General features: G+C 40.8%; 1 protein-coding gene across 1 annotated transcript; it reads right to left on the bottom strand.

Moving 5' to 3' along the window:
• Nucleotides 1-9,087: 9,087 nt before the first annotated feature.
• LOC124292055 (protocadherin gamma-A4-like) lies at nt 9,088-25,932 on the bottom strand. The gene is given in 5 exon segments (XM_046729128.1): nt 9,088-10,214; nt 11,711-11,807; nt 12,263-13,083; nt 13,086-15,104; nt 25,706-25,932. Coding segments are annotated over 4 exon segments (3,288 nt in total). The 5' UTR covers nt 15,070-15,104; nt 25,706-25,932; the 3' UTR covers nt 9,088-9,828.
• Between the last annotated feature and the right edge of the window lie 989 nt (nt 25,933-26,921).

Genomic DNA, 26,921 nt, shown 5'->3' with positions numbered 1-26,921 from the left:
ATGTCCATTTGGTCATAATCTATGGTCATTCATTCCAACTGTCCTCGTCCCCCAGTTCAGGTTAAAGCCAGGAACAAAGCTGAAGGATGGTTTAACCGCGACATTCATGGGGATATGGAGTATTGTCATCACAAGTGGCTTTATATTTTCCATCAGTTTTGCTGTTTCGTGTGAACAACTAGCAATGTGATGGCAAACGAGGAGATGTCCCTCAACTGTCATGCAGAGAGCTAGGCAAATATTTGTCAACAAAACGAGCCACCATACTCTGGCAATTGAATATTGGACAGGAGGTGAATAGTTTGACCCTGTCTTTTCCGCTCGAAAAAACCTTTCAAACTTTTATAAAGTACAACACTACAAGGAACAGGTGTTACAGTGGAAATCGACTCGTGATGAAGTTTGATCAAATCAATGAGAGCATTCCTCATCACAAACCTCACGCAACTGAACAAAGGTTTAGGCATGTTTCATTCGCAAGCTATTTTGTACAATCCAATAAATTTACGTGCATGTAAATCATTCAGTTTAGGTGTGAATTGACAAATAACAGTTTCTTTGAAATGTATTGTACTTCAGCGTGTAAGTGTTCGTCATGAAGTTGACAATACTCGGAATGCAATGTATGAAATGCACATTTTAAAACGCCAGCATACAGCAACAGTGTATGTAACTTTGATGTCACATCAACAGGGCCTTGTAACGCAAAACTCTGTCATCAAGACGGGATCTGGGCATTATATAAAATTAAAGTAAAGGGACGTAGCGAACTCCACACGTCAAGGTCGTTTCAGGACGAATTCAAAAATGCTCACTGCATATATCCTTTTAACACGTACACGCATTTCAAGCCAATAGATTTATCTACAAACGAAGACAAATATTCCAAAATTCGAAGTCGTACTTTGGGAGCTAGGGTCTTCGAGGGTTTAAAACATTTCCGAGTAAAAATCCCTGCTCAAAACTTGTACTCCTATCTTACCGATTTTTTGTTTATTGCATCGAGTAGTTTAAGTATGGTTTCAGCCTACTGAGGCCTCATGTCAACATCCGCATCACAAATATAGTGACTGGAGACATTATGTCGATGAGGATGAGCGAGAGACAGAATCCGAGAATTCAGTCTTCTTTACTAACAATAGTTGAGCGATATTTGTGCGCTCTCACAAACAGTAACGATGAAAACTAGTAGTGTGACTCTGAGGCGTCGGCGTTGAACGTCATTTAAGAAATACTTGGACATATATCAAAAATATCTGAAACAATTCAAAGTGGATAGAAGGAAAATTCTCTCAGCTAATTTTCTATTGGTAATTGCTTTAAAAAGGCAAAATCACTAAGAATATTTCAGTTATCTCGACTGTAATGGCATCCTGTTCATGAAACATGTCTCTCCAAAGTTCAATAATTGCCGCGATTCTCTGAGATTTTTCTACAAATTGTTTCATCTAATACATTTCACATAGCTCCATTATTTAAACAAATGTTGTCATCATCCCTCCCACAGAGCATTTTTATCACATTATTAACAGTGGCTAATATTTTTCAAATTACAAAAGTCTCGTGTTATCTCTCACGGCATTGATTGTGACAAGCAAACTGTGAGATATGAGGTGGAGGAGGAGGATTCTTGTGAAGGGAAGTGTGATGGGGATGGGGTGGCGGGAGGGGGGTCAGCTGGACAACGAGGGTCTCATTCGCTGGCAAGTCTTTGTGGACGTTTCCTTGAGAAAAACAAACATCAAGTTATGTTGAATCGTTGAAAGGCTCACACAATTATTATTACTAAGGTGAAAATGTGAAATAATTTAGCTATAGAATATTACCATGGCCTAATGTTATTGCTGCATTTTGTTACATGTGAGGGGGTAAAATATACAGCATTCAGTTACTAAACGGGAACACAAAATATTGTTGACACTTGTAGTGAGTCCAAGTTGGGAGAGTTTTAGTTACAATAGCATAAATGTATTTTTGCATCGAATTAATTACGAAAACACAGATGTAATAAAAGTAACTCGTGCATATTTATAGATAAATTCCAAAGAAATATGCACATTGAATCAAGTAATGACCATTATAAATGGTGTGTAACGAATGACCGTGCGTTGGTCAGCGTGAAGCGTTCATGTGATTCACAAACCTGTTATCATTATTGGTTCTTCTCCCCATTGTCTTCCCAGGCCCTACTACATGTCTGACATAATGTTATTGATTACCTGTTGCAACTTGAACAGGCCATAATCCCGTCCTCCCACAGAGGGTCAGTTTACTCCATCCATGGTTGTAATGCAATATGCCATACCACATGTCCATGTCATTACATCTCACTATTTCACATAATTGAAATCAGCACACGCACCAATTATCATGTAAATGAATTGTGTAACTGAATTAGAAGACCAAGACACGTGCGGTACTCATTAAAATTACATTGCTATGATAACCATACTAGTAAATTTCATCAATGTTTTACTTTGTGCAGAACGAGTTTGACCGTTGGGCGAAGGGAGACTGCAATACCTTCATAATGAGCAAGTATGTGTGCATGGGTCGCGTTGTGCTTGATTGTGTATTGCATTTGCATGTCGTCACGTGAGTGATTTTACTCTATAAGTGTGTATACAGCGGGGAGATACTGAGATATTATTTCATTGACAGCTGTGTGAATCTCCACACATCAGATGACTCTATTTCAGCAATGGTTTATTTCGCATCAGTTCCCTGACCAGCCGCCACAGGTTCACAGACAGTTCCCTTGATCCACGTATAATGAACAGCACTCTTCACAGCCTTCATGTAAAAAAACTACGAATTTTAATACAATTTGAACTTGCTCAAAGAAGAATCAAGAATATCCCCTCTTGAACATTCGGTAATAACCGCTTAGATGAGTGAGTGAGTTGAATTTGTATCACGTCGCGTGTGCTACATGTGGGAAGAAACTCTTATACAATGTATTTAATGATTTACCACTTTCGTGAAACTCTTATATTTACTGATTTACCACTTTCGTGAAACTCTTACATTTACTGATACCACTTTCGTGAAACTCTTATATTTACTGGTTTACCACTTTCATGAAACTCTTACATTTACTGATACCACTTTCGTGAAACCACCGAACACGAGTATCGTGGTGGCAAACCAAAAAATATAACTGACGCGAATCAATATTCGAACCCACACTCCACATGGGTACAATGAGTGAAGCTCATTTCTGGTGTCCCCTAAAAGCTCACTCACTCATCGACTCACCACACTATCTATCACCCAATCTCTGCACACCGAAATGTGGGCCTTACTGGTAACCTGTTTTCAAGAAGTAACTCTTATACAGGATTTGACAAGGGTGAAAGAAACTGTGAAAAGAGACAAACGAGCTTGGGTATGTATTTGCAGGAAAGGGCACGTCACCATGGAAACACAGGTCATCATTTAGGAGGATATGACATACACTTTGGAATGACTACCTGCACATCTAAAAGATTAAACATGAGTTCTTGCATTCCAACGAGGTAGAAGAAGAACACAGATGACGTCCTGAAGTTGCCTGAAACTCAAGTATAGTTTGTCCACCGTGGTTGAGGTTGACCGTTACAGTTCAGTATATGACCGACACGATTGGAATCAGTTTTGGGGTCTGTGTTACTGTATAGTCCATCTCCGCATGAGCAGCCTGTGTCTAAGATGGGAATGGAAGGCGTAGACCCCAGATCAAAACTGACCCGGGCACCTTTTTATAAGTTATACTGATAGATTTGTTACGCGAACTCGGGATGTCTCCCAGAATCAGAAGAATCAATTAAAAAGAATTCAAAGTACACAATGATTGGGCAAGTTCAAGTTGCCTTAGCACTGCAATTAAGAACTGTTCGGATCTCCCTTTGAATTTTATTTAATATTTTAGATATACATACCAATAAAAAAAGTGAAACTTCTCATTGACTTTCCAGTTTAATCCCCAACCCGATAAACTTTATAAAGACAACAAAAGGTCATTACACTATGAGAAAGAGATAAGACTAGACATGTCCCAAACAGTATCTCTCGAAACCACCTGAAACAAGCTCTGGAATGTTCTGCGACTCACTGTGCAGTACCGTAAGAAATTACAGAAGTGTGCAGGGTGGTTCATTCGTCCTGCGGCGCATTCGCTGATCTATCCCACAGATGTTCGAACAAGTCAATCCCACAGATGTTCGATAAACTCCATCCCACAGATATTCAATTGGTGACAAATTCAGTGAACGGGCATGCCAATGAAATCTGTGGACGTTGTGTCGCTGGAGAAACTCCTGACGAACATGAAACATGTGGTTTGGTGTTGTCATGCAGGGACAGTCTTCTGTTCATATGTGGAATGACTTAGTGTTGCAGGATCACGTCTCGATGTCTGATGTTTGTCAGCGCACCTGCCACAAGCGCAAGAGCCATCCTGCCACTCTGCCCGCACCATCACACTGCCACAACCTAAACGATTATCTTTGTATTTCGAGCATAACGTTCCCCTCAACGTCTATAGACTTCAGCACGTGGCAGGAGAAAACGAGATTCATCTGGCGCATGCCCATGTCACCCTCTGCTAATGCCAAGTGCATTAAAGATTGTTTTGTTCAAAACAACGAGCGATCATTTTTATTCTAAAAGATGTTGAAACATTTATTCCCGGACCAGTGAGAATCTGCGTGGACATGGTGTCCCATGGCCATCTCAGTATAAAGAGTACAATCAGAAATGAGGTGAACGCACACAGTTCGCTAGTCCACACATGCATTCAAGCATCATTAATTAACCGGACCCCAGAGACCGTTCAAAATGCTGTTTAGGCGAACCATGAGTTGTGATTGCATGCCGATGTGATTTGTCTTGTGACCTCCTGAAACGCAACATTTAAACAGGAAAAGCGGATTTCATTGTAAGTTACAGAATGTGTCCTCAATTTGCTTGTTGCTTGTGGCTCCACGTATGATTAATCTGCGGAACACTGACCTTTCCACAAGAAGTAAGAACGCTATTTTCATGTTTTATGAGCAGGTCATGGGGTTTGAAGATGGGACTTGAGCCAGGCAAGCCCTGTGAACATGTATGACATCTTAGAGCGGTACTTTCAGTGTGGTTATGTACAACGAAAGTGACCATTCGCCAGAACCTGATTACATACGAAGTCTAGAAATGCCATGTTTTTTTCACTTTTAATTGTCATGTTAACAGTAAATGTAAAGATAACTGACCTGACGTGAATATTTCTTCCATTATGTACATCGTATGTGATAGCGTTCCATCATAGTGATATCATGTTTCATGAACGTTTGGAACATTGTCCCGAGGAAAGTTTGATTTGTTATTTTGATAGAAGATTCGTGGGTGTTGATAGTTGATGCCCAGAAACTGTTAGTCACACATAACGTGTTCACTTCTAAAACACATGCAAGGATACAGTGCAGTACACAAATCAACCAGGACGAGACAGTGAAGTTCAGTACACATGTCAGGTCATAACGGTGATTTCGTTGATGAAATTGGCACTCTGACTTTCTAGAAGACATATATACTACCCATCAAAAGTTTAGACTCTCTAGTGTAAATGTAGCCACTTACTTTAGTCAACTGTTCTAAACTACATTTTGCTAAATATTCCATACTGTTTAAAGGTACGGTTTACACATAAACTGAGGTATTGTAAAACAAATTCGTAACGTTGAAAAAAATATTTTCATGAGTTCATTAAATCATGAAACTCAGTGAAAAATGGCGAATTCTTAACAAAACGTTACCCCTAAACGCAGCTGTTAACATGCACGATATGTGCACATGCATTTCAGAAAAATGATGCACGATCCTTGTGCAATTCATCTGCATAAGGTTTGCAGATGGTTCCCCTAACTTAGAGGAGAAATTTATCTTCGATGTAACCGTATATACATACATAACATATAGTGAGTGCTTTAAGTGAGTCTAAACTTTTGATGGGTAGTATATAATGTACGTCTTCAAGCGTATTTACCTTCCTATCACATAAAGTAGTAGCTTCATTGCTCTGGCCACGTCGTTAGGACATGTCCTTCAAGTTAAAGGACATAGTCGTCGCTTTCACCTTGCGTCAAGCACCTCACATATTTACACGTCTGTGTTATGTCAGCGATTGGCCGTGTGATGATGTCTTAGCGGCCATATTTTGTTTACCTCTGACTTAGTTCAACTTGATCCTCGGCGAGGAGAGAGGAAGTATTATCACCTGGATGTTGGAGAAAGACATGCAGCAATTTGACAGTGGAGAAGATCGTAGAACATGAAGAATCCCACGTTACATCTATTTACCACATCTCCATGTGTTTGGCTAAACACTGTCAGTATTTACCTTGCTTGACGATGTGACATATAAAATGTTTTACGTCTCACTCGCAACTGCACAGAACATAGCTATGTTGTGTACACAATTCACTCAATCTTCCTTGTTACCGATCGTCACACGATTTATAAGAGATTATTTGAACCACTCATGAACAAGTAAATAGTAAACAAAGATAAATGTTAAAATATCTTTCTAATGATAACCATGATATATTGCAACATGGGCTAGCTTGCAGTAAGCCGGTATACTGAAATATTGTACTGTCTTCTATCAGGTTAATGTTGGACAACATACTAACTTGAGCAGAGAGACCAGCTAAGATACAATTTCTATGAGGCGTGGTGTAGATGGACGATCCAGTTTCGATGCAGTTCGCAAATCAATTTGATTAAAGTGGAAAGCGTGTGCGTGCGTGCGTGCGTGTGTGTGCGGTGGTGGGGGGGGGATAAAATTGCGTGCTTATGTACACGAGTTGAGGTTTACATTATCTCTAAACTCCAAATATCTATAACCGATATTCAAACTTTAAAACATGCTATGTGCAGTTTAGTAAAAGGAACAGCATGTGTACGTTGATACCTCGCCCTTGAAACACTATGTTACAAAGACAAAACCTAATGTAGTTTCTCGGCCTCATATGCACAGCTGTATGTAGTGGAATGTGTTTCAGGTATAGGACATACAATCCTTGAGTTCGAGGCTATACAGATACATACAATACACACTGTTAAGCTTATTACCATGCCAACGAGCTGAACGTGTTACCAGGAAACAAGCAATAGCTTACACTAATCGCCACTTCTCTCTAGTACTTGCGTTTTAAGTGTCTTTGTGCCGGGACTCGTGTCTTACACTTAACCAGAATGCCAGGATTACCGTTGTACGAAATGCTTCTAGAAATACGGATGTCATGGCAACCAACATTAGTTTTGTTGCAGGAATAATGACGATCAGTATCAGTGACAACTGTTAAAATATCATTCCTTTATAACGCAATTATGGTGCCTAACCAGTTCCGATAAGGAACCTTATTTCTTTCCAACTACAATATATTATGATTACACAGCGCCTTTTAGAAAGTGGTCAAATGTAAAATATGTTGTATTTGGGATTACACTTTCTTAGTAAACAAAAATACTGGAATCTGTACTTTACTGAGAAAGTGTAATACCAAATATAACATGTTACAATATATTGATGCTGATGCGGCACCTTTCATAACTAACTGTATAGTTGTTTCTAGAAACAATGTGATGAGGTACATTAGTGACATGCGAGAAGTGCTAGTAGTGTTCCAGTTTAAATGTAACGCCAACAAACGGGATTTTGCTAAACAAATAGGTAGGTTAAGTTATTTGATTTGTTGCCAAAAGCAGCTCCATATTTCATCAGTTTGTTTCTTTTATTTGAAATCCGGAAACAACACCTGAATCAAACTGTTGAGATGAATACGGGTCAACATCTCTGCTGTTACAGATGTAGAGGAATGTCCGCTGTTTCTAGACCCTGTCAAATATTATCAGCTACATTACACCCACTTTCAATACTGAAATGGTGTCACTGTTTACTAACACTTAGGCTTCATCAATGTACTATCACAAACTTACGTAATTCAACGGGACAGGAGTAATCGACACCTTTGTAGCTCTTTACTCGAGTGGACATGAAATTGTTGGTTTCCGGTTAATTCCAAAAGTAATTTATTTCGAGTTGATGACGGAACGCAAACTATTGAAACGTGTAATTGGAGACTAATGCTTGCCACCCGCTAACAAAAACATGTGGGAAACCGGGTTAGATTGTTTCTGCCTTCTTTGCTTTGCTGAATGTTGGCAAAGCTGGTAAATTGCTTTTCAGATTCACCGTGTTTATCCGTATTCACGTGTATTAAGCTTTGTAAGTTCGGGAATAGTACAACTTTCTGAATGTTTGTTTTCAAAATAAAACCCCGAAACCCGAGATGACCTCTACAAAAGACCTCAGTCTGGAGCTGTGCGGTGCTCGTGGCATGACGTAAGGCAAATTACATGGACAGCTTAATCGACAGTGGTTATTTTGGAGTGTCACTTTTCATAGACCCTAAGTCGCTGATCTGTTTATTTCTCCACAGTGCATTAAACTAAGAAAATATATCCCTGGATCGATATCGGCGTGGATACTTCCTGGTAAATTGAAAAAAGGGTATCATATACAGCACATTCCTCCCAATCCATGCTCCCATGCTTTCAGCAGAAATCTGTGTATAATCGCATGGCGTAAATGTGCATTCTTCTTTTGGCCTTAATCCAGTCCTGTTATTACCAATAAGTCGTCTGTGTGTGTCCCTATGCAAAACTATGTTCAAGAAAGCTGACCTGCATCCCAGTCTTACGTAAGTTGTGTGGGTCTTTTATAACATGTTTCACTGGAGGATAGTTGTAATTTGATGAAGACATACCACATACAGACAGCAAATGCTGTAAAGACATACTGATGATAAAGATCTATGGCTCAAAGCATCTACAAGGATAAGTGATAGGTGTATCCGTAATTCAGGTAGCCGGTAGTTTGGACGGAACTGATATGAATGTATCATGTCCAGGTATGAGCAAGTGTTAGGTGTATGTATGGTTCCATCCCGAGGGGTGGTGTGTCTTCCTCCACTTCCCGGGTGTTTTATCTTCCTTGCTTAATGGAACATACTTGTATCATTTTCATGTCCCATTTTCATTCATAACACAGACAAAACATTCCTCATAAAGACTTTATTTCTTTGAGTCTTTAATATTATATACATTGTATACAAACACATGACATGCACATAGGGCACGTGGCCAGTAAGTAGTGTGTTGCTCTCTCCAGAATCCAGTCGCTAGTGATACTGGTGAGAATATAAGGTAGCGCGACGACAGCATAATCTTTCGGGTTTGGTTCATATACCAGAAAATAATTAACGCCACTGAAGTTATATTCTCAACAATCTCCTCAAAGAACTGGCGTTACACAAATATAAACAAAATTCATCAACAACATACATTTATAGTCAATAAGTCCACTCTCGGCTGGATTAAACATGCGGGTCATACGGACTCTTGTACTGGATATGGGTTAAACGAGACAGTTGATGTAACCGTGTAGGTCTGTAGCAGTTACTGAAACATCCCACACCCACAGAAGTCACACGTCCACATATCTTTATAACACAGTACTCAGGTCCATAGTATATTAATACACTACACATGTATACAGATCTGTCGTTGGTTTGTCGTTTCTGAGCACCTTTCATTGTCAAGGGGAAATAATCAATACATTAATTGGCACCATTTGAAATTGTTTGATTCACATGTAGGACACTTTGTTCACATTTATCATTTATTTGGCATGCATGCATGTGTGATGTTTCAGCTCACAACATCAGCACACATACGTGCTTTCACAAATACAAGATGACATTATGGCAATATTTGGCAGTGTGGGAATACTATCTTAATATATTACACTATTATATCCTTCCCGAGAATTCTCTCCTCGAGTGAATCGTCCTGGTTTAGTGTGTAACTTCCGGACGTAGTGGTACTGCCGTCGTCATCATGAGACACATTGGAAGACTGTCTGTGGTATGATAATGGCCTTGAATAGTTGTTGGGTCTGTCCTGGAAAGTATTGTGGCCTTGACGCAATGAATAGTCACGTGACGTGTCTCTGGGACCCTGGTTTCGGGAGAAATCACGTCCTTCCTGAAAACTGTTCGTGTGTAAAAACCTGACTTGATTGTGTCTGGGATTCTGGAAGTCGGGGCCCTGTTTCGTCGCCAAGGGGCAGTACTGGTCGAACGAATGACTTTCCTGATGAGGTGCGCCCCACCGTCGGAGATTCATTTCTAAAATTACAAAGACATATGTTAGTATTATCTTCACCTTAAACATAAACTATTCAGTCTCACACACCGAACCAAAAGGCATCAACTTGATGAATGTAACGGAGCAGCATTTATGTCAGTCTATTTGGAGCAACCTATTTCGTACTAAATGCAGTTTTAAGTTTCCGTATAGTTTCCCATGACAGGAAACAAAAGGGATGTGCACTTCCTGAAGCTGTTTCTGCTTGACCTGCGTTTTGCCAGGACACATTATATCACTGGCCAAGCCACGCTGGACTTTACAAAAGGCTGTCCAGCGTTTAGCCAGAATGCATCATATCTCTGGCCAAACGACCCTGGGCACAACAAAAGGCTGTCAAGGTCATCTCATTAAGTCTTCAATGATCACAAGGTCGGCGGCTTCAGCCCAGAATATCCTCACCTTCGCGAGGGTGGTCTAGCAGTTACTAGACTAACAACTAGTCTCTGAAATGAACATATTTTACTGAAAAAGTTCATAGTAAAAAAATTATATAACGAAAAGGAGCCGTGAGACTTTCTTCATTTTCAGAGCTGAGGAAATCTAGACTTGCCACATTTTCTAGACTTGCGATGGCTTACTTGATATGTTTGCTTCGGGGTCTGTATGAGAGGCTAAGTAGTTACTTACGCTTGTTTTAACTGTGGACATGATTTAATAGCATATGCAACGAGACTAAATCTGCTGAGACTGATGCCGACAGGAATGCTTTATAATATTTTATCAAACACACCAGTCATGTTTCCACACTTTATAAATTTGAAGAGAAAATATTATATATTAAGCACAGCAAATACTAAATCGCTTCATTTCTGTTTACTATGTACCCATTTTAGTACTGAACTGCAAGAAGGTCCGAACTTATTCCAAATAACCACCCCTATCATTCGTGCACAGGGACATTTAATCCACCACACACCACACAAATCAGCTCTAATTACTGGGTTAGATGACAGTATCACCAAAGAAATGCTACTCCCATAAATAGGAGTCACCGAGAAGAGTGGGATAACATCAGCTGCGGCTGAGCCTTTCCCTAAGCCTAAAGCCCTCTATTGTTGGATATACCAACATGTGTTGTCTGGTCCAGCTTTTCAATAAACAGGCCAAAAGTGAAGAAAAGCAGAAACATTTCAGTTTATGGTCTGTAATTACTATAACGATATAGCACATTAAGCATATGCCGCGTTCCAATCATTTATTTCAAATACAAAAGGAAAGCTCAGCAGTTGATCCTATCAGCACGTGTGTCACAGAGATGATACACAAACGCAGTGTTCCTGTTATTGTAGATCAGTTGAGGATTAAAGCTCTGAAAGACTGAGCCAGTATTCCGTTGCTAACACAGTGTTGATGGTCAGCAATGAAACTGACACCTGGAAAAATGATTTTCTAATCCTGAAAATGTCTCAAGATCATCACCAACATAAAGAGACACCCGTTCTTATTTCAGACTGCATGTATTCAAGGAGCTTACTCTTATCTGGCTGGATGTTCACTTCCTCCTCGCTGCCGCCTCTGCCGCTGTCGCTGGGAATTGTTTCGCCGGAGGTGTCGCTGTGAACGTCATCCAGCTGAAATTCATGAATTCTTCATTAGTAACTCTTGTTCTAAATGTCAATAAGTCAAGGAAATAGAGTATAACGATTCAAATTCCAAGCTAACCAAGCACCACAGTTGAGTAATGACATGGATAAACATGCAAGAACTCCATGGTATTGTGGATGTGAACGAACAAAGGAGAAAGAACCATGATGTACATTAATAGCACAGGAGACATTATATCAGGGGCCAGTGAGATTAATGATTGCTATGTGATGAGAGGGTAAACAACAAACTATCACAATAGGAAACAAAGACGAACAGTAAACCTTTGCAAAAAGATTCATTGTCAATTATTGTGTTTGTTACTCGTTGCACAGCCCTTTGCAGAGTTGATGTATGGTATCTGATATTTATACCGTATAAGCTTTGTACCGTCGGCCTCTCTACCTGTATAGAACTATTGTACAGTGTCGATGCTACTTACTGGGAGTATTTTTTCCGCTTCGTCCATGAATGTCAATCTGGCGTTGTTGAAGATGATGTCTCTGGGTTTGGAGACAAGGCTGTCATCAATGCTGAAGCTAACTTCCTTCTTCTTGAAGGACTGGTCTGCATGCTTGACTTGTTTCTGTTGAACGTTATGGACTCCACCGAACGGGGGTATCTGCCCACTGTCGACCGTGTCCCCTGTCGATAGCTGCGCAACCTCAGTTTGATCTGTCGCGGGGATTTTTACAGACGCAACATGGCCGTTGAATTTGGAAGCGTTCGTTGATAATGATGGTGATTTCCGTCTGTCAGTCCTGAGCACAAAGCAGATGGCAGCAATGATGATGATAGACAGGATAATTGTTGCCGCGGCAACAACAGCAGCGATGATGACATACTTGTCACTTTTAGTGTGCACTGGTGTGAGTGTATTGGTGTCGTTGTCAAACTGCACGTCAATAATCAGGTGAGTTTCAGCCTTCAGTTGAGGAGTTCCTGAATCGTGCACAGTTATTGTCAGATCGTATACCATGTCGTTCTGCAGCTTCCAAATGTTTGCAACCTTAGTCTCACCAGTGTCCCTGTCTATGGAGAAAGCACCATCGTCGTTGCCGTTTGATATCACAAAATGTAGAGTGGAGTTTTCGCCAAAGTCGGAGTCGTATGCAACAATCTTGCCAATTACGGAGTCTCTTTCTGGGGGCCTTGAAATGAAGACCGTGTGATTGACAGTCGTAGGGAAAAGAATTGTTGGGACGTTGTCATTCACATCAAGCACTGTAATGGACACTTCTGAAGAGTTCGTCTTGGGGGAGAGCCTTTGTCTCGTGCTAACACTGTGAAGATGTATCTGCTCTTTAATTCTCTATCCAAGGACTCTTCAGCAATCACAGTTCCATTAGAAAATACTTTAAAAGGTATCATACCATCTGGAGACTCTGCTATGAAGTACTCAATTTCACCATTAAGGCCGGCATCGAGGTCAGTAGCGGTGATATTTCCTACGATAACGTTAGCGTCCATGTTCTCTACCACGCGGAACTGAAACAACTGGTGAGTAAAGGCGGGGAATTCGTCGTTGATGTCGCTGATGTGCAGCGTCACTTCGGTCGTGCCTGTCCTGGCTACCATACCCTGATCAATGGCGAGGACATGGAACTTTATCACAGGTGTCACCTCTCTGTCAAATCTCCTGTTAGTTGTAATGATGCCGGAATCATATTGGATTCTGAATGATGGTTTTTGTGTATCTTCTACGACGAAATATCTCAGACGGGAATTGTCCCCACGGTCAGCGTCATAGGCCGACACAGTCAATACGGAATATCCAATCGGACTGTTTTCCGGGATAGACACGTTGTACTGTCTTCGCTGGAACTGTGGAGTGTTGTCATTGACGTCTGTAACATACATCTGGAACACGGCAGACCCGAACAGTGGAGGGTTCCCTCTATCCTGGCACATGACACTCATGTTGTACGAATACCTGGATTCACGATCTAGAATAGTGTTGACTAGTACTTTGTATCCCTTCCTGCCAGACAGAGGCTCAAGAGAAAATGCAGCGCTGGAAATGTTACAAACGACGTCCCCGTTCTCACCAGTGTCTGAGTCCTCTACCTCTACATATGCCACAAAGAAACCCACCCCTGCAGCCTCCGAAACAGTGTTTCCCGTCGTTAGGGTGTTGATCCTCACATAGGGAGGGTTGTTCCCCGAGTCCAGCACTGTCACAGTGACAACAGTCTGTGTCATCAAGGAACGGTCTCCTCTGTCCAGAGCCTCCACGATCAAGTGATACGGTGTGTCTGGTTCATACTCAAGTTTACCGGCAACTCTAATTACTCCCGTCGTTGAGTCTATAGAGAACAGAGACTGCAACTTGGCTGACTGCAGATTGCTGAACTGGTATCTCACTTCGCTATTGGTACCCAAATCCGGATCAGTCGCTGACACTACCATGACCGTTGCGTTGATGGCGACGTCTTCCTTCACCATGACGTCGTAAGACGAGTTTTGAAATCGTGGAGGGTTGTCGTTTTCGTCGATAACGTTGATTCTTACCGCGAGAGTCCCTGTTTTCGGGGGCGAACCACCGTCAGATGCAACGATGTTGAAAAAGTACTGATCTTTAAGCTCGCGGTCAAGCGACTTTCCCAGGAGAAGATTTATCACCGAGCTCCCATCGAGGTTCTTTGTCGTGGTCAGTGAAAACATGTTTTCTTGTTGCGACAACTCATATCTCTGAATGGTGTTATTAAATTGCGAGTCTCTGTCTACGGCACCGCTTATTTTTAACACTGTACCGACGCTAGCTAATTCTGAAACGTCTAGTGTCACCTCTGTTGCGGGGAACGTTGGAGCGTTGTCGTTGATGTCCTCCACGTAGACGAAGACGGTGGCGATATTGGAGAAAACGGGAGAGTGAACAGCGACATCAAACTCAACGCGACAAGCGTCGGTGAAGTCGCATAGAGTTTCACGGTCGATACGACCTTGACTGTATATTTTTCCAGAATCAGGGTCGATGCGAAACAGTTTACTGGGATGACTGTCTTTGTTTAAAATCCCAAACTTTAAAGTTTCTTTCTCCGCCTGTGAAAGGTTCTTGAACATAGCACTACTATCTGACACGTTCCCTACGTAAGTATCAAGGTTGATTTCTTCCGGTATTCTTAAGCTCAGGTCTGGTGTTTGTCCAAGACAGTGTCCACACAGGAATGTCAGCAAGGTGATGACACCGACCCTCTGCATGATGGCGGTCTGTGATGACACAGGGATCGTCTCCTTCACGTCAAGCATCCATCACAGCACGGCGTCCCAAAACAAAGTTGCTTCTGAAAATGTAATGAAAGATTAAGTTTATGTTCATACAGAATGTTAATGCAAAGAAACTATCTGTTTAAATAGAACTTTACCCGGTGTTTTTCATTCCGCTAGAAATAAAAATGTATTTTAAAGCATCTAGCAATCACGTTCGTATCACGTTTTATTGAGTATACGCATAATTGTAAAAGAAATACAACGAAATCATCTTTATGCCCTCTAATAATGTAGGCAGTTACGCACTGTGTGTATAATATTTTTGACATAATTATATCACAGTAACTCATACATGACATAATATCATAAAATGCGCACGCACACACACACACACCATTCCAAAATAGAAAAACGAAACTTTGTTGATCAGTCAGTGGTTTGATTGCTTGATCAACAAGCCGCGGGGAAGCTTGTAACCATGTACAGTAATTTACTGGCTATCAGCGTGCTGGGCTATCTGTTCTGTACGTTAAGCCGGCGTGGACACTGTTAGTGGGTAAGATATTGTTATAAAGTATACATACGATTGTATCTACTGGCAAGAATATATAACCTTACTGTGGGTGTATCGATTGCTCGAGATAAGGAGTAGCGCGTTTCCAAAAAGACACTGTGCCACGAACGAGTCTACCGCGGATAATCAGAGATCACATCGACACTTCATGCTTGGCTCCCGATCTCCACATAACATTCGTGTCCATTATCAGCCTATACACAGAGTGAAGATCTGCATGAACGATACAACCTATACCAATGTCCAACATGAATTAAACAACATAAAAGACTAACCTAACGACCAGCCTCGGTCATCAAAGACAGATTTCTGATCAGAGACAGGCAACCACAATGGGGATAATCAAACGTAAAAATGGCATTCGTATAACGAATGTCGTGTTTAGCTGCACAGTAGGGGCGAGCGGAGCGATGTCAGAGGGATACACTGCCTCGTTATTTGGCGACATTCGGGTCGTGATCTTGGCCGTAAAAGTTGGTGGAAACATTAACGACTTGCACAGTGCGATAGAGAGAGAATGTGCTATTGAGAGCACCTCAGTCAAGTGATGTAGAACTAAATGGACCATGTAGGTGAGAGCTACTAAAGCAGCTAATAAATAGTAACGACCAACAGTAAGGATCCATAGGAGAAATCAGACAGAAAAAGAGATCAGCGTTATGAAAATTGTTGACAATGAAACTTGGTTGTTCATATGGCATTGTGGTGATATTAAAATACTCCCATATATAAGCATGAAAAGAAGCATATTAATGCACGTGAAATGTGTGGACTGTGAAAACGGTTTACGTGTGCGTCAGCTCAAGCGGCATCCTTCCGACACATCAAACAATGAACGCTCCATCGCCGATCAGCAGATATAGGAGGAAAATGTGAGGTTACTTTTTAGACATTGTATACAAATTCTGTGGCAGAGGAACAGATGTGAGCAAAGAAACTTTCGTGACCAGATGTTTGGTTTCCAATACACCCATAAGTGAGATGAGAGAAGGAAACTTCTTAGCCTTGCTCCAAGGCTGTACTGAATGCTGAGGCCATGGATGTATTTTACATGTAATTCTATCCTTCGAAGAAACATGTCTAGAAAAGCGGTCTAAGAACTCCAGTGTGCTACTTATTATTTTTTAGAAAGTATCATTTAAGCTATTATTTTATACCTTAGAGATTTGTGCAAGTCTAGAAACTTCTGCACATGAGTATTTGTATTACTAGAGACGGTATACTTCGGTTACTGTAACATTCAACGTAAAGATTATTCATTAGAACTAGTGTGGCACATTGGCACGAAAACAAATACTAATTAATTAAGTTGACTAAGCCGATAAAACCCTTCATTAAGAGAGAAATTATACGAATGTCGCAAGAAGCAGGTCCACTTTCTTTTAATTATAATCACCAGCAGGGAATAATCACAGTAATATGTTACTAGAATGTAGAAACGAAAATCGGGAAAAACAAATCACGTAAAAACATAACTTCTGCAACTGCCAACAATAACACATCCTATGAAATAACGTGTTTAAAATACGGCGTTGACTACTCACATCGACTGACCAAGGCACAAGGTATATCCACTGATGTTCTGACAGACGGGGATGTAGTGTGACAATGAACCTGTATCCCGGCTTCCCCAGCTAGCCACTTGTCATGTACACTGAGACAGGGGAGATAATAAATACACGACCACTCCAGATGACACGGAGTACGTCACTGTCCTGATGGCCTGGGACCAGGGAGGATATGTCACTCTAGGAGAACAAGCCCTACATACATCAATATAAATGTCATATTGTTTCACGGAAAAATAATAGCTTCAGGAAAAATGGAACGATGGGTAGTCATCAGCCGTATAGAGAATGAGTAATCGGGATTTGTGGGTGAGTGTTCTCTAGCCAGGGGACATACACCAGTTTTAACAATAGATACAGCCAACAGTAAAGGCACTGTTCTCTCAAACCAAGGATTAGTAGAATTTCTTGGTTGCTATCATGTTGATCGTCACTGTGATATAATGGGTTGATCAGGAGGTCGGTGGTACAATGTTAGACCAGGTCAAATCAAAAGATGATGTGCTACTTCTTTATATAAGGACAAATTTTATGGATGAACAACGATACAAGAACCTGTATCGACACGTCGCATCACCCGAGTATAGAAGTTGTTCATCCATCAAGTTTGTCCTTGTCTGATTCACCAACTTCTAAACATATCACTCAAAGAAGTGCTACTTCTTGTCACCTTCCTTGGTACTCGACAATAAGGAGATGCATGAATGGGTGAAACGATGATCTGCTCAAGTTATAGTGTGTACCATCCGAATCATACTTAATAATATATAAGCATTATAAAACAGGCATTAATCCGGACTTGTAGCTACCAACGTGCTGTTGTCCTTGGTTCTGGAAAACACGCCGCAGTAAGACAAGTTCAATACCAAACGACACACATACACGCAGGAACCGACAAAGTCAAGCTTTTAAAGACGGTGTACTTGCCAAATCCTACTTCAAGAAAGTCTCAGAATCACGGCTGTTCACCACACGCATGTTTTGTTTTGTTTTTTATTTGGCTGTATTTTGGTTATATCAGTGAACATTAATTGCCATGTGTGATGCAGACTGATTCACAATACACTGTCCACGTGACATGTGTGATTCAGTCATCAACATCGCCTACCAGCCATCTACAAGATTTATAGCTGGAGTAACATCTGACAGCCGTCAGTCAACGCGTCACCGCGGTACACTGACATGGGGCGTCGGGGAACCGTGTGACGTCATCACAGCTACAATAAGCTTATCGTCACACCTTTACATAAATTAAAATTATATAATTCATTATTTTGTTTATCAATTAATTACAAATAACAAAAATGTGTCTGATTATGAGAACATAAAAATATTTTGGTGAAGTTTACAATGTGTGACGGCAACTGACATGTTAATCCTACATAAATCCAATATAAAAATGTCACAGCAACTTATGTTTCACTGATTGTGCATCTCTTCCCAACAATAAAATACAGAGTCCTCTGAATGTTTCTTTACGCGTCCAACAAAGCATTGTTCAAATATATTACGTGTAATAGCCCAATAAAACCAATAGCTGGCTGAGGGATTAACATATCGACATACTGCTGTTTTCAATGACCTAACAGAACCAATTGTCCTCAATATCTATATCAAAGTCCTCATTATCTACGGGTGGGGTCCGCCGCTGCCACGAGGGGTGAGTTGATTGATCATCTCGTCGTACACCGTGTATGTCTAAAGAACTTTACGTCTCATCGAAATTTAACCGTTATTGAAACATTATCATAACACAGTGCAGTATCATACAGCAAGTCTGTCTCTTCATCATTACATAAGTTAGCTATTGAAACATTATCATAACACCGGTGCAGTATCATACAGCAAGTCTGTCTCTTCATCATTACATAAGTTAGCTATTGAAACATTATCATAACACACAGTATCATACAGTGCAGTATCATACAGCAAGTCTGTCTCTTCATCATTACATAAGTTAGCTATTGAAACATTATCATAACACCAGTGCAGTATCATACAGCAAGTCTGTCTCTTCATCATTACATAAGTTAGCTATTGAAACATTATCATAACACCGGTGCAGTATCATACAGCAAGTCTGTCTCTTCATCATTACATAAGTTAGCTATTGAAACATTATCATAACACCAGTGCAGTATCATACAGCAAGTCTGTCTCTTCATCATTACATAAGTTAGCTATTGAAACATTATCATAACACCGGTGCAGTATCATACAGCAAGTCTGTCTCTTCATCATTACATAAGTTAGCTATTGAAACATTATCATAACACCAGTGCAGTATCATACAGCAAGTCTGTCTCTTCATCATTACATAAGTTAGCTATTGAAACATTATCATAACACCAGTGCAGTATCATACAGCAAGTCTGTCTCTTCATCATTACATAAGTTAGCTATTGAAACATTATCATAACACCAGTGCATAAGTTAGTATCATACAGTGGAGTATCATAAGTCTGTCTCTTCATCATTACATAAGTTAGCTATTGAAACATTATCATAACACCAGTGCAGTATCATACAGTAAGTCTGTCTCTTCATCATTACATAAGTCAGCTATTGAAACTGACATGCAGCAACACTTTGAAGTCAGTTCTAGAGTATGTCCGTATGAGGTGAATCATTATACATTAATTTGTCCTGTGTTTTTGCATCTTCACAGTACGTTAATCAAACCAAACTATTGGAATAATAGTAGTCTTTCAATTAACGCAATTTTGACATGATTAGATCTGTGAATGCAATGATGGGCTGTTCACGGTCAATATAAGAGTATCGGTACTGACAATCATGGCGATCAGTTTTACGCCAGTGGTCAGGTGTGATAAATGCATGGTCATATCTAGACATGTCTGTCTCAAATGAGCACGGCTGTATATTCACTTACTGTTGCTAAAAACTCAAAAAAATAAACTGGACATCATTTAGTAAGAGTCTTACAGTTCCAACATTTTACAACACCTATAAAATGCCAATGCACGACTACTATGTTTTGACTACACAAATAATCACCACGTGTATGTCAAGTATGAGGTAAAGTACTATTACATACGGCAACAGAATCGCGAGGTTTCTCCCTGACGTTTATTATGGGTAGTAGGACATGTGGTTTGTCTCATGTCCAACATATGGCGAATGACTATACGACATAAAGAATCACACATGGTCCCGGACGACCAGCAACGCTGATGTTGTAACACTCCCTTCGTATGTTTAGTTCTACGTCAGACACTGTGTGTGTTTCGTATTGGCATTTGTTACGTGTCATCATTCAGACAAATGTCCATACACAAAGAGCTGAACTATAGTTACTCACCTTGGCTGGATGTATATATCCGATGTGACTAGTACAGTCAAGATCCTACAGGTGTGAAGTGAGAACCAGGCCGATAGGGACCTGTGTGTACCCCGGCCACGTAATGGTTGCACTCACAACCTTCAAATTATCGTACAAACTGTTTGTATGCTCTAATTACCACATGGTCACTTGAGATCAAGCAGAGACAAACAACGGCTTAGACAACCATATCTGACCACTCAGTGACTCTTGACCACGCGGCTCCCTTGGTCACGCCCCATTTTGGTCGGCGTCCCTAATCCCTTTGTTCAAAGCAGGTTGTTTTCTTAGGCCAATACGTTTGTTGACCATGTGACCACGGAGAAGACTTATGCTTAGCGCAGAAAAGACCGCCAATGAAATAACATAAACTACATAATCGGAAATAAGACTTTTCTGATGATAAAACTACAACTTTTAAAAGGCGTTAAAAGCAATGTTTTAAAAGCAATGCAACTGCTTTAATTCTTCTGCCCTATAATAGAAAAGAACTGGTCAAACTCTCTTGTAAAGTCCACGTTTGATACCATGTTCTGGATATCATTGTTGAGTCCACAAATCAGCCCAGCATCAATGATTTGTGTCAACTGGTATTGTTATAAGGGAGCTTTTCGAATTGCAAAAAAATATCTGTATCTCACATTTAATATAGCTTGCTACCAAACCCATTCACATACACACCATGTTATCACTGTAACACCCTCATTTAGGACCAATGTATATGTAAAACTGTCGGCAGGGCACGTGTGTATATAACCATTACCACTACTGCAATGGACGCTATTTCCCGGATGTCTCAGGGCAGCATTTGTATCAACTAAATGGACCTATTATTCACAAGTTCGAGTTCCTTATAAGTGAACTGCTGCATGGACAAATGTGGAACAAGAACTGACGCGTGTATTAACAAATGTTAGATATGTGTGAGACAGCCGTCCATCAGCCTGGTGACACTGGGGCTGTCATATCACAATCACAGTGAGACACCTACTCAATGCACGACCCCCTACTTCACAGTTGAAGTGATATTGATTAGACCTACTTGAAAACACACTTTATTCTGTGAAATGCATGCACTTCGAAATATGTTATTCAGAGTGTCTCAAGGTTTATAAAACAGTGGTATTCAAAATAAAAATATATCTACTGAAATAGTCACTGGTTAAGTCAATGTGTGAGCTTATTTTTCTCCGTACAGTTTCTCCAAATGCTGAGTGAGGTCTACACGTAGCACATGCCAAATTGTTTACCGGCTCCCTGGAGCGGTGGCAGTGCACTCTCAAACCACCATTCTAAACAGTCATTGCACAACAGACATCTGTCAGGCCAGTACATAAACAGTGGTACAGACAGACACACTCATATACCGTAGATGGACAAAACTGCTGGACTGCACGCACTGTAATGAACTCACCACTGATCCGAATTATATATGTGTTAGTGATGATGTCTGACACGGGAAAGATATACTGAGGGAAACAAATAAGGGAACACCACTTCATAGCAGTGTTCCTTTATTTATTCTCAGATGTCATCCCACAGTGCTATTCAAAGCTGGTGATGATAACTGGAAAATAATAAAGGACCGCTTGAATTTCCCCTTGTTCTCTTATTTGTTTCTCTCAGTATATGTGTTAGTGGACGTCGTAACACTGCTGTGTTCAGTTTGATATTGTATGTGACATAAACTACTATTCAACAAGAAGGTCGAGGTCTACATGCCGTGTAAGTATTGCAAGGAAACATGGCTGACAATGAGGAACTTTCCCACACTGTAAATGGTTATTTGATACAGGCTTTGTTTAACACCTACGTGGAAAGTTACTATGAAACATCGTTGCTGAAAGAACCTCTTATCATATGATATTCATAACTGTAACCGATATAGTCCATTGTGTCAATGATTTATCTCATGGCAGTGTGGACTTTTGTCGATGAAGTGCCAATGGGAAACCAACAATGAAATTACAGGGCTTAGAATTTGCTGTTTGTGCAAGACCAGCGTTAAGGCACTCTGCTACAGTCACATTGTCTGATTCAATTTAGGTACATAACATCTCATTTTCTGTAAAAGATATTCATGTTACCTGTGCTTTGGGATATTATACAACACCATTTCTATCCACAAATATTTCCCTGACAGCAAGGTTTGGTAGCTGAATCTTAGCATACTTGACACTTCAAATCACTTACGATCATAATATTAAGACCTTAGTATACTATATGTTCTCAGGACGTTCTGGCTGAGAGAAATGGCTGTATTGAATACAAAGTGCACCATACGTGGCCACAGGATGCCCTGCCACAAGGACAGGACTCTGGTCGTGTCTGGCCGATATCTCAAGAGCCTCTCCTTTAGATAAGGCACGAGCCCCTTCTACGTGCCTGCCTCAATGGTTGCTTATCTTTGTCTTTCACTGCGTCCAACTACTGGGTAAATGTTTCTCACATTAAAGGGATATCATTGGTCACTGGTTGACGCCAGGTGTGCTGTATTGCTATCACTCAAATACTGATCTTGCTAGTTTGCAAACAACGCCAGGAGAAGTGTGACTTGAAATCTATAAGTGATCGTATTCTATTTCACGATCGGGTGATAAACAGTTTGTCTTCTGGAAATTAACTCTTGGATATAGTTCGAAAAGGACGCATGTCGGAGACAAGAACTAGAAATCAACCCTAGTATAATTTAGAAAGCATCTTTGATCCACGGACGCATTGTGAAATTGAATAAAACTGAGTCGGTATTCTGTAAATAAAACCTGATGATTGAATCTTTAAAACGAATGACCTTCCACGTGAAACTTCTCATTGTCACATTATTTAAAATTATCATGTGATATGTTCATCTTGAATACCTGTCGTTATCATGCAGCGGGGACGGACTGCAGTCATTACTAGTTGTCACCAGGGCACAATCACAGCTGTCAATAACCGCACTGAAATGTATTCCCATATCAATCAGCTAGGCTGCTGTAATCTCCGTCTTCCACGGTAACTCTTTGATGTCGGTCAGACTAATCAGGACCACACTGGTCAAACCTTGCACATACTAATCACTAGTCAAAGCATCCCTACACTAATCATTGGTCAAGCCTTGTCCCTCCTATTGTCGCTCCCGTGTGACATGCAGGTGTCATTTCTCCGCCACGCTTAATATCTAACTGATAGATACATACACGCATTAAAGACCAAGTTAAGTTAGCAGTGTGTCATTTACTGAGGAATGTATAGGAAGTATACAGACTTCTTAGTTGAAGGTTTACTTTCCCTTCTGCTGTACGTCATAGCTATACCCAGCTACACCTAGATGCTTGTTGTACGTTCTCCATGTGGACACGTGACAACTCCCCCTTTGATCCATCCTCCCAATCCCTCACCTGTCAGCCAATCTATCACATTAAAGATGGGGATAATCCACGGTAAATACACGCTACGTTTTCCATGTACGGGTCACCGCATCACCCCGACCAGGACGAAGTGCGGTACTGTACATAGGTGGGTGGAATATACTGAAGTGTTGTCAGCAATAGCAAGGATAAGACAGTTGAAGAGACAGTCTAGAAAAATAGAGACTGTGTTAGTTTCTACTCTGATGAACGGTTATGACGCATAGCGCACTTCTCGGTGACTTTGTTCATGCAGCATGTTGGGTATTGCCAACATAACCAGCTTAGTGGGTAAACACGAGTCACAAGGGACTGGGTAACCCAGCGACAGACGCGAGGATAGAGACATTATTACCTGTGTCAGTAATCTAAGTATGACCCTTCTGAAGAGGCTTCGGTATTCCCGAGGGTTGTAATTCCAATGTCAATTTCTACATCCACGAAGTATTTTTCACGTTAATGAAGCAATAGAGTTGATCTCTCAAGTACACATAACGATAATAAAGGAAGGTATTTCACCAGATTTGGTTTCCGTAGTCTGTGAAGTTGATCCCTAACCCTCCCACATAATCCCCAAGTACTTGGTAATGCGATACAAAAGTCCTCTGATGAATAACTCCGAGCCATGATTTACTACAGGGACCTGGCCTGGAGTGGTCATTCATTTTCGGACAGAAGATTTCCAAGAGGACAATACTGAGAGTCATTCCATTGTCAACGAGGATCATGGGATTTAACTTCAGAATTAAGCACTGTTATTTAAATCAATTCCTCAAATATGACACCTTTCCTACACCATGGGAACATGCTACTAGGAAGCAGCTATTGGAAATATTTCAGTTCACAGGTATTGCTGATTATACCATTAAGAGGAAAGCCATGCCCGTGTTCTGTTTTCGAAATACAATGTCATTAAGTTGAGCCATCTGTTTAGATTGACACACTTCCGTGTTGTAAAACCAGCTCAAATAGACAGCTCCAGCAACAAAACATAAAGCAACTCTTTGAACAAACGAATACAGATGAAACTTTTTGTAATATGTCTTCTCCAAACACGAGATATTACAGTTGGCATGTTGCTGCCGGAACAGAGGGTGCAACTTCACCTGAGTCGTGGAGAAATATTCTTACATTAAATAAAACCCGTCTGACTTGAGACAAGCTGAATGAAAACACACGGACATACCTTGTAGTGGAGGTGAAATGAACACATCCGTTGAGAAGAATATTCCTTCATCGCCGCAAAGTAAATACATTTATGTTGGATCTAGGATTATTATGCGGATGTTATTATAATGCATACCTCCCTGTGGAGCCTCAGCCAACTCGAGTATAAATAATAAATGCGTACACTTGGAAAAGTATGTATGTGGCTTCCGCCCATATTTGACATCCATTGTGGGATTCACTTTCATCGTGCATTGTGAGTGACGGAAATATGTGCAGACTGAGACGAAAGGGTAATTAATCACAGCAGTGCATTCAAATCCCCCAGTGTGATATATACACATCAGCAATTTTCTAGTCCTACTGTTACATTGTACACAGAGGATTCTAAAGATACTGCATTACATACAGGTGACATAACCATCTAATACAGCCAGTTACCAAAGTGCGAGTAGTAATAACTATATGTGTTATCTGGTGCCTAGTTGTCAAATACCATTGAACTGTTCAAATCATCAGATGGGTGGTTTCACTGTGTCTGCATGAGACACGCACATCCTTCAAAGTGTCATGAAAATCACGCGTGATATTCCTACACACAATTCGCTAACGTTTAAATAAACGTCGTACTTACTGATGAGCTATAGTGTCCGTGACGGAGGGCAAACTGTTCGCGGCCTTCAGTTGGGTAAATGTCCGGCGGTTGCAATACAACCCGGCGTCCTGCCACAACCAGCGTAGTCGTCTATGTCCAGCTACTGAGAGTAAACGACTCGGCCAGTCCCGGCACAAGATATGTTTGATATCACAATATTTGTAGGAAAACAGCAAGCGGGAAAGGTAAACACCGCGTCTGTCTGATTACTGCACCGTCCAAGTGAAGGCCAACCGGCAAGTGGCTGTTGACTTGGAGAAGGTCTCCTTTTAAGCGAAGAAATTTCCTGTGGAGTAAATACGGCACCATGTATACCTAATCTGTCAATAAATTAGAATAAAAGGCGCTCATGATTTATAAAAATGTGCGAAAACTTTGTACTTCCACACTGACCACCCATCAGCGAGAGGTCCGGCTGTCACCCACATTTCAATAAGGGTGTAATTCACAGTCGCTAGCTGTCACTCGCCTGTCCTGCACCCCCCGCCACTAACATTTTCCTTTCCCTTGTAATTCCCACCAGACCCGCCTGACCCTGAATTACGGGGATAAAAAGTCCTGATCAGACACCCGTGGGTAACAAAGGCCCCCCTCCCCATCTCCAGAAATTAAGACAAGGGGCTACTCCGCTGGGTGCCCCAGTCGAGAGGCTCACACTTGGTACACTGGGTTGTGTAGGGCGCTAACAACACGACTTGTCACTTTCCCCACGGCGTGTCAATGTTTCACACAATCACGTATCTTGCTGTGTGGGGTTTTGTCCATCATGATAAATATTTATTGTGATTAGTCCATTACATACACATTCTTTCAACAAGAAAATAACGTAATTACAAACCACTTGAACTGACATTTAAACTCTGTGTAAGTCTCGTCATGTGTAGAGGACATTTGCTTACGGAAGGAGAACAAGATTAGCTGTATGCGTGGCCTATTGTATTTTATGCTCTGGAAGTCATAAGTGACAATGGTTGGGTGATAATATGAAATGTATAGCACGATACATTGCTTCAGTATAGTATAAATTGTTTCTTAATTAACATGACATTTTCCCATGACCTTTAATCTGAATTAGTAGGACACCAATTATGCATGGAGAATGAAGTGTAAGTGTCAAGAATATGTCGATGGGTAGAATCTGTCAGCTCAACACAATGCTAATGACCCATTTCACGTAGTTCCTGTACGGCTGTCT

This window comes from Haliotis rubra, unplaced genomic scaffold, assembly GCF_003918875.1.
Source record: "Haliotis rubra isolate DU_JTF1 unplaced genomic scaffold, ASM391887v1 Scf506, whole genome shotgun sequence".
NCBI classification, from domain to species: domain Eukaryota; kingdom Metazoa; phylum Mollusca; class Gastropoda; order Lepetellida; family Haliotidae; genus Haliotis; species Haliotis rubra.
This window is presented reverse-complemented; position numbering and strand designations above follow the sequence as displayed.